This window comes from Magnolia sinica, chromosome 2, assembly GCF_029962835.1.
Source record: "Magnolia sinica isolate HGM2019 chromosome 2, MsV1, whole genome shotgun sequence".
NCBI lineage: Eukaryota > Viridiplantae > Streptophyta > Magnoliopsida > Magnoliales > Magnoliaceae > Magnolia > Magnolia sinica.
Window position 1 is genome coordinate 51,742,290 of NC_080574.1, and position 9,845 is coordinate 51,752,134.

At 39.7% G+C, this 9,845-nt stretch overlaps 1 protein-coding gene across 1 annotated transcript; it reads right to left on the bottom strand.

The window, feature by feature from the left end:
• Positions 1-213: 213 nt before the first annotated feature.
• Positions 214-2,532, bottom strand: LOC131237096 (dehydrin ERD14-like). Its single transcript, XM_058234749.1, has 2 exons — positions 2,221-2,532; positions 214-853 (listed from the first exon to the last, which is right to left on the bottom strand). The coding sequence occupies exons 1-2, from the start codon at positions 2,467-2,469 to the stop codon at positions 425-427; spliced, it is 678 nt and encodes a 225-aa protein (XP_058090732.1). The 5' UTR covers positions 2,470-2,532; the 3' UTR covers positions 214-424.
• Between the last annotated feature and the right edge of the window lie 7,313 nt (positions 2,533-9,845).

Sequence of the window (9,845 nt, forward strand, 5' to 3'; positions counted from 1 at the left end):
GTTACTATACCAAAATTTCAACAAACAGATTTCCTCTTGATCAAAGGTAAGGATTGCCAATCCCATCGGACCTTGGCGATGTACCCCATCTTAAGTGTGCCTCATCACTTGGACAATTTAGCTTGATCAAAGTGAAATAAGGCCCATCTAAGGAAAATCTGCAACACCTGATGAACATTTTTCGAAGTAGACAGCATTTGTACAAAACAAAGAAAAACCAATAAACTCATTAGACATATATAATAGAAATACAAAAATACACACTAGCACATCCAACCACAATCTTCAAAAACAAAAACCATTCCCTCCCTGCCAAAACAATAAAACAAACAAACCCAAATCAACACAAGCACTTACAACATAAACACATCATCACCCAAACAAGATAAAACTGTAATATAAACTCCAACAAGATAAAATCATCTCAGTGGTGGGCAGTCTCCTCTTTCTCTTCAGTCTTGTGGTAGCCAGGCAGCTTCTCCTTTATCTTCTCCAACAGACCCTTCTTCTCCTTAGCTTCCTCCCCTGCATGGTGCCCATGTGGGTCCCCGCTGCACTCGGTGGCCACAGTCACTGGGCTGTCGTGACTATCTTCTGCCTTCTTGGGCTGGGCCCCAGGCAACTTCTCTTTGATCTTCTCCAAGAATCCCTTCTTTTCTTCTGTGGCTTCTCCATGTGTAACGTCCTCCGTCTCTACCACCTTCTTCTCTTCTTCCCTCTTCTCGCCCAATATCTTCTCCTTCAATCCCTTCTGCTTCTCTTCTTCCTTCTTCTCGCCCAATAGCTGCTCCTTCAATCCCTTCTTCTTCTTCTTCTTCTTTTCTCCTCCTTCACCTTCTTCTTCATCGCTGGACTGCAGATTGCCATGCAAAAACACTAACGTAAGTACATAATCCCATAGCGCTTTACTCATGTTAGTTACAAAGGTTGAAAGGTCGACTCAACTCGGTCGAGTTGACTCGAGACTCGGCAGAAAACTTGACTCAGCTCTACTTTGAACCATCGTTTCAGTGTTGCTTGTAGGGGTAAAATGGCCATTTTGTGCTCGTGGCCTTGGGTTATCAACGTGAGAACGGTGACCGCTACAGCCACGTAAAACGATCGCTTTCGAAAGGCCCTTAAAATGGATGGGCGCGTCTTCGGTGGATCCCTGGATCCACTGAGGTGGGTGAATCTCTGACGGTAGGGACCACATTGATATATTTTTCTTAAATCCACGCTGCCCATCCGTCTTGATAGCTCATTTCAGGCATAATCGTAGAAATGAAGCATATAAAATTCTTAGATGGAACACACCACAGGAAATAGTGTTGATTGAATACCCACCATTAAAAACTTCTTTGGGTTCACCTGAATGTCTATTTTCCATCCAACCTATTGGTAAGGTCACATAGACCTTGATGAAGGAATCAAACAAATATAAGATTGATCCAAAACTTTTGTGGCCAACAAGTAAGATTTTAATGGTCAGCGGCCACTGTTTCCTGTGGTGTGGTCCACCTGAGAGTTAGATCTGCTTCATTTTTGGATTCATGCCCTAAAATGATCACTCAAAACGGATGGACAGCGTTGATTTAAGGAAAATACATCAAGGTGGGGCACAAAGTCAGCGATCCACCTACCTTGGTCGATCCGGAGATCCACGGAAGCCGTGCCCAAAATGACCATTTTGTCCTTCAGACTTATTCTTTACAGGGAAATGATCGTGCGCGACCACGGGATGGCGATGAGGGGTATAAGAGTCATTTTTAACATTAAGTTGTCATAATGGCATACGAGTAGATAGTGGAGTCGGTTTCCGATTTATTTTATTTTATGTTAAAGGCAAATGGGCCCCATAATTAAAAGACCGTTTTGCCCTTCTTTTTAGCCACCGAAAATGGAGTTGCAACGAAACAAAAGAAAGAAACCCTGGGTTGCAAAACCAACTAAAAATGGCCCATTTGATCCAACCGTCTAAAAAATGGGAATCCAAATGGGCAACATAGATCACGTCCCGATCTCGATCAAACCGTCATAAGATCATCCACAAAAAATCTTATAGCAGGTAGATCAAGATCAAACATTGATAACTTGATGTAAAAAAAAAAAAAAAATCATCCACAGAAGTCATGAAAGCAAGTGGTACACTCCCATCACCGTCCGATTTTGATCCAACGGTGATAAGCAATACCAACACGGAAGGAAAAGAAAAAGTATCATATTCTTTTAAAATCATACCGAACTAGAGCTGCTACTATTTGATCGGTGTAGCTTCTCAGCGTGATAGGGCTTCTCCTCTTTCTCGTCTTCCTTCTTCTCGTAGGATTCTGACACGTGTACCTTCTCAAACTCGGCCGCTACAACCTCCTCTTGAGGCTTCGCTTCCTCCTCCTTTTTTTTACTCAAAAAATCAAATATCCCACGATCCTTGATTTCACCACCTGCGTTCTCACTATCTTGGTACGTATGGTGTTGTTCTTCAGCCATGGTCTGAAACTTAGCAAATAGCAAAGTAAAGGAAACAAAGGTGTGAACGAAAGCACTTATGGAAGAGTACTGCTTTTGCTTGAAATGCATTGGATGCGTTGGCTTTTATATAGGAGTTGTGGACAGGTCGGTAACACGATTCTTACGCGGTTAAAAGGAAAAACCAAAAGCAGGAGCAGGACGCGGCTATAGTGGGTTCCTGAATGTGGAGCCCACCTTGATGTATTTTTCTTATATCCAATCCGTCCATCCGTTCCAAAAGATCATTTTAGGGTTTGAGCCTAAAAACGAAGTTTATTGAAATCTCAAGTGGACCACACCATAGGAAACAGTGGTGATTGAATGATCACCATTAAGAACTTCTTGAGGCCATCTAACCTGTTGTTAAGGTCACAGAGACGTGGATTGAAGGACCACAAAATATCAGCTTGATCCAAAACTTTTGTGGCCCTCACGAAGTTTTTAATAGTTAATCACTACTGTTTCCTGTATTGTGGTCCAATTGAGATTTGGATCTGCTGTATTTTCGGGCTTATACACTGAAATGATCTTGTGAAACGGATGCACAGCGTGGATATAATACAAATATCATGGTGGGCCCCACAGTCAGAAATCTACCTACCGGATCCACATAAGAGAGGGAAATAAAACGAGGTCTGGGGCGGCTTCGGTGGAACCCTTGATCTACTGAGCTGGCTTGGTATCTTACCCTAAAATGAGCTTTCAAAATGACCGTAATGTGTGGATTTAAAGCACATCACATACATCACCGTGGCCCTACGGTGATGAATGTGCCTTAAATCCACACGGTACTACCAGTTTGAAAGCTCATTTTAGGCTATGATTCCAAAAATAACGGTGACCCAACTCTTAGGTGGACCACACCACAGGAAAGAGTCCTAATTGAATCCCCACCATTAAAAGATTTATAGATTCCACTGGAATGCTTATTTGCCATCCAACCTGTTGATAAGGTTACAAACGCCTCGATTAAGATACCATACAAATATCATCTTGATACAAAGCTGCTTTTGTGGCCCATGGAAGTTTTTAATGGTTAATTACCACTGCTTCTTGTACCATGGTCAATCTGGGACTTAGATGAGATTTCAATGTGGATGGACGGAAGGGATGTATTCACATACATCACGGTGGGCCCATAGTCATGGGTCCCGCCTACCTTGGTGGATCTGGCGCTCGACCGAAACCGTTCCTCCTAAAGTCCGACTACCACAACGATCATCTAGCCCGAAAATCCGCCCCATTACTCATCATCAGGTGGGTCACATCATTATAAAAAATCCTGTCATTGATAAATATTTAAAAAAAAAAAAAAAACAACCGCACTCTACGCTGTCAATGAATATGACTACTTTTACATTAATACAGCCGTCATAGTGGGACCAACCCGTGAACGGATTAGATGCGGCACTACCATTCGAAAGTTTAGAAGTTATCTGCAAGGTGGACCGCAACTTGTGGCCTGGCCAGTTGGATTTGAGACCTGAAAAAGAAGAGACATGTTTTCCTACAACGTTGTAGGTGAACTTTCCAATGCAACATTTTATTTTTCTGGTAGCGTCACCTTTTTAGCTCATCTTAGCCATGAAAATTGTGGGGCAGACGGTAAATATCGTCCGGATCGAAAACCATGGTGGTCCGCTAAACGATCGGTTTACACCGTGGAAATCAATGCACAACCGGTAGTCTGCTATAGTGTAAATGTGTGTCTCTTCTAATTATTCGATGGATCTGATTTTCTGCCTAGTTCGGTTTTATTGTGTGGCCCACTTCCTCACTGGTCGGATGTTCTGCGCGTGTAACGAAAGCGGTGTATGTGAAGTTCACATGGAATATCGTGTGTTACGTGGAAGAGAGGAAAGGGAAGGAAATGGCCTGGGTTGCCGACAGCCAATTGGGTGCACGACACGTGGCTACATGAACGTGAGGGAGTGATTGTGGGTCCACTGATGTCTGCATCGGTACAAAAAATCTCGCCATGTCGGTTAGATGCGGTGTGCTCATCCACGAGGTGCCACGTCGCTGTGCTTAATGAAGGGCGGTTTGCGCGGGTCCCGTCATGGGCTGTATTGTACAATTTTCTCGGTCTCTAGAATATTAAGTGGGGGCCAGGATTACAGTGATCACGACCGTTGGGCGCTAGAGGCGCCGGCAAAATGGACCAACACTGAAACCGATTGGATGATCCTGTTCATAGATTTTCTTTGTTTTTTTGTTTTTTTAATTGACCATTGCTTTTATACGGTTGATTTTAGAATGGATGGTTCTTGTGTTCTCCGCATGCATCTACTTCTTGCCATCAATTTAAAGGAGGATATTTTCATGATTGAGCGATCCACATTGAGGCGACTGTCTCAACGGTTCAGATCACTGAACTATGTCCCAGCTGCACGCAATGAGCCCCGAATAAGCTGTCAATATTCTCGGGCCGAGTATTGTTACAACTTTATAACACCCGATGACATAATATAATTTGGGGTGGCAATTTCCTGCTGCCCCAGCCAACCCCGAAGGGCTAGGGCCTCCGCCACTCAGCTTATCCGGTGACAATTTTAGAAAAGCTGATTGATAGATGTTAAAAATGAATTTACGACCCTTTAAACAACCCTTTAAACAGGGAAACCAAACTTTGAAAGAAATTTCATAGTCGAACACCAGCTCAAACAACCTAAATTTCGTGACTTATTATAAATAGTATTAAATAGACCGTCATGATGTTCATGAGACTTCATGGTTTTCGGCCAAAAATAATAAGCATCCTATTTGGCTTAACCATGTTATTCTCCTAATTTTTTTAAGTACTTTTCATGTTAAACACAACTTCTAAAGCTTAGAGGAAGAAGAGTTATAATCAAATTAAAACTTACGATAAATAGTAAAAACAAAAATAAAATGAATTTTCAACCATCGATTTGATGGAATCTCGTAAATTTGGTGTGGGCAACCCGTCATAAGTAGGGTTGGGTGGCTAAAATAGCTTCTCCTACCCCAAAATCATATATGGAACGTTAAATAACTCATTCCAGTTTGCAATATACACCTATTTTAAGGTTTTCACTTCCACCTTTGATTGGGCTCTCTTGTCCATCTTGGACATGAAAGTGCCTGCAACCCACTCTACATCAGCCAAGGGCTTGAGTTGTACATCTAAGGCATGATGTTGGGACTGCGCTAGGCTGAGCTAGGGCCAGCTTAGAATAGCTTGGCCTACACATGTTGCTGTGTTGCAAAATGTTATATTACATAGGTATTAATAATGTATACAATAAAGTTCATGTACCAATATAAAAAAATATGAAGAGCTTCGTTATTTTAGTAAAGTATGTCGACGGTATGCAAATTTTTATAAACCACTTAAATTATAGGCTTCGGTTTAAATTAATACTATATATATAAATGCACTTATTTTAATCCATACATAAAGAGAATAATTAAATGGAGCTTATACTTGATGAATAATCTTATTTAAAGTGGGCATGCCATTAGAAAACCTTAGTACTTTAAAAGAGTAAAATAGCTCATGAACAGGAACTCATCAATGTAAATTAATTGTACATATAACATATGCACAACTTGTGTCGTACTTGTTAGGTATTGGGTCGGCTCTTAGTTAACATGTCTTAGCCCTTGCTAATCCCTTACAATCCTCTATGGAGACAATCAAGGCATCTAATTTAGCTCGCTAGGGCTTGGGCGAGGCCAAATACTACCTTGGCCAGTTCATTACCACCCATAATAAATACAATTATGTATAACTGATCTCTCATTAAAATCATAGGCAGTGATCAATTTAGAAGGTAAAAAATCACACTAGCAATGTTATACAGGAGTCTTGATATTTATGGAGAAGCATAACCAAGAAAGAGACAAAAGAAGAGAGCACACGGATAAAAGAAAGAAAGAGAAATAATAAAAACACAAAACGAATCTCTTTGAAAAGTAAGGAAAACAAAATAGAGAGAATTTCTTTTCTTTTCTTTTCTTTTTATATATTTGTATTATATATGTACTAATTAGCTAGCCCTTATATAAAAATGGTCGTTGTACTATATTTCCGACCTTTTTTGAATAATCAATCAGGGAATGACATGTGTTGTTGTACAAAGAGGATATAGCATATGGAAGATCTTCAAAGATATTTAGAGTACTTTTTACATACGCACAGCTAACGATGAGCTGAATAATATATATCATCTGGTGACAGGGTACAACAGAGAAGTTTATGGGACAGAAAGCAGTCGAGAGAAAGAAAAACAGTTATAAGAATATAAGAGTCAAAATGATCTGGAAGACTGACGTGGCAACGAATCAACTGGCATAACAGAGAAAGTAAAGAACATAAATGGTTGAAGAGTATCTGCGTAACAAAGAAACTTATAAATAGATAGAGAAATCAATAGAACAAAATGTCTCATACCAACAAAACAAACTAATCACTTTATCTTTCCTTATCATGGCTTTATCTCTATCTTAGGAGTAGCGATAATCCTTAGCCATAATCTAAGTCTATGCTCTTACGCTGGACTATTTCTATTTTGATACAAACAATTCTTCATTTAGAAAGGCTCATTGGAGTCTTGCCCTGTGGCCAATTGTAAGTATTCCCTTTTCGTGTGATTGTTTTTGGTATACCAAAAGTCCCTTCGTCCAGAAGGCAAAGTGAAACCCATCTTCGGAGGAAGAACCTCATCCTCCAACAGTTGCATGATTATCTTATAACTATATTGTATGAGTTGTTGAATAGGCGACCAATCTTCTCAGGTGTCGGTCATATATAATCGCATTCGATGTATTTGCCTATCTCGACACTTGGGGTCAAAGTTGTTTGGTCCGCATAATCGGTTTTAGCATGCCTATTGATGTAGGATGTGTATCAAGTACATTCCTAACACACATGAACTAGAAGAAGCCCAAGAAGAATTCAAAATTTTTTTGCATAATTCAGCTAGTCGACAAATCTAGTCGATAGGTCAAAATTCCGTCAGAAGTTTCAGATTGCTTGCTGGTTGATTTCTACCATTTTGGATAGGTCGACAGGTCGAAATTCACAAAATTTCTAATTTTAGTCTCTGGACATTTTTGAGCCATTTCGACATGTAGAAAGACGGTGGAAAATTGCACATTTTCTAGAATTTGTTTCCCTCTTTGATTAGGACTCTTTTGATTACGTTTTAGGGTTATTTAGGGATGTTAAACTCTTTTATTATTATTATTATTATTTTTATTATTTTTAGAATCAATCAATCTATCTACGTATCAATTTAATTTCTAAGAAAATTCTATCTCTTCTTGTGGATTTGAGATTTTTGTCTTGTGGATTCAAGGTGTTTATCACGTTCTCGGTGATCAACCTCATCACGTCCTCCCTCGTGTCAGTTGGTATCAGAACATGGCTTTTCCTTGGATTTATGTCTTCTAATGATGGGTCGGGCAATAATTCCATGAATGGTGCTCTAGGGAATAATTCTATAACAATGGTGATGTTTGAAGCTTTCCATCGAGAGAATCAACAAGCCATGCAAGAAATGCAAACATCGATCAACCGTTTGATGAAAGTTGTAGGACAGATATATGTTCGCAATAATAAGCAATATGAGATTGGCGATGGAGCTTATAGTCATCATGTTCATGGTGCAACACTAGTAATGAATCTGTAACATCTCGGAAAAATCCGTATAAAGACCCAAGTATCTCCTCAGGCAGAAATCACTAAGAACTGAATTCTATAGAAATTAGATGAAAATTAATTAAGTGTTAAGCTAAATAATCAGTGGAATTAGCTTGAACCACTTTCTATACGAACTGCAAGACCTAAAACCATTAGGATCGCCGACTCAACATTACCTTAAAACCTAGGATCAGTCGTAAAACCCAGTTGCTCTCGAGAGCACACTGAAACTCCGTATTGGACCTGGACTATGCGTCGAAAGTCCGATGACTGCGAAATTATAAGGTTATGATCACCTTACTGGGCTTGATACCCGTCACGGGAATCGAGTCCAAATAGTATCCAGAAACGCACAACTTGAGCCCGTAGCAAAGTGTGTGAGAAACGCGAATATCTTTAGGAAATAAACTCAAACTTAAGTGAATTGGGTCGTTCATTTGCAGGCTAAATTTAAGGTTTCAAACCGTTTGATTCTGACCTAGTTACACCCTTGGATCAGGGAAATTTCCCAACACATATCAGTGTACTTGTGGCCCTGATCGAGTGACGATGACCGTTGAACTAAAACTGGTCCTCCGCGGTCGATCCGCAAATTCGATCAGACCAAAATCTTAACAGAATATAGATCCATTGTCAGAGAACTTTCTCTAGACTGTATGCAGGAAATGGACCTCCAGATGAGTTCTGTTGACCCGAAACAGACAACTTTTGGCTATAGCCTAAGTATACTATGGCCCTGGGGCCATTGACATCAGTTCTGTGCCTATATAAGGGCCTTAACCCACCTCTCTCTCATTCTATACGAATTTCCTAACCCTAGGAGAGAGAAGAGAGAAAAGAGGAGGAAAGAGTGAGGAGAAGAGAGAGAAAGTGAGAGATAGTTGTAGGGATTCATTCCCACCACTCCACGTGCCAAATCATCTCTCCCGTGTCGCTACACCGTCAAATTCGAATCCATTTTTGGGTAAGAAATCCTAATCCTAATCTGTTTTATGAATCCGAATAAGGGAAACGGTGAAATAGCTAACCTATTTCATGATTTCGGTAGCCGTTGTGCCATAGACAAAGGCGTAGTGAACGAACCGAGTTCGTAATCAGCGTATCGATGAAAGGTGCAGAATATAAACATTTAGGTTATGGTTTTTAAGGCTTTCCATGTTAGTTAATGATTTATGACTGACTTGAATGTTGTCACATGTATTTAGATGCGATGTTTCCAGTATATTACACATGCATATGAACTATGTTGAATATAGTGCATTCCATGTGTTTGTTGAAATGTTTGAATGAATATGGAATTATGATGTGTGCTTGACATGATTATTGATTGAGGATACATGATTGTTGTATGTGCAACAACTCCTTTGTGAAAGGGTTTGCTATAATATATACTATAACTAACTTATTACATGTATGTTGATGTGTAGTCTAATTGTTTGATAAAATGTCTAAATGAGAAAATGCTTGTTGAAATGTATTTAATGAGGGTGTTAAGATAGAATTCTCAATTACCTTATCTATAATTATAGTTTCCTTCATGTAATATATCTTGCTACTACGTGCTTTATGGATGAAATGCCTATGTACGACAACATGTGCAATATGTGCTTGTTAAAATACTCAAATGAGATTTATATCTGAATTGGTTGTCCATGCTATATTGATTATCACATATGAATGCCTATTG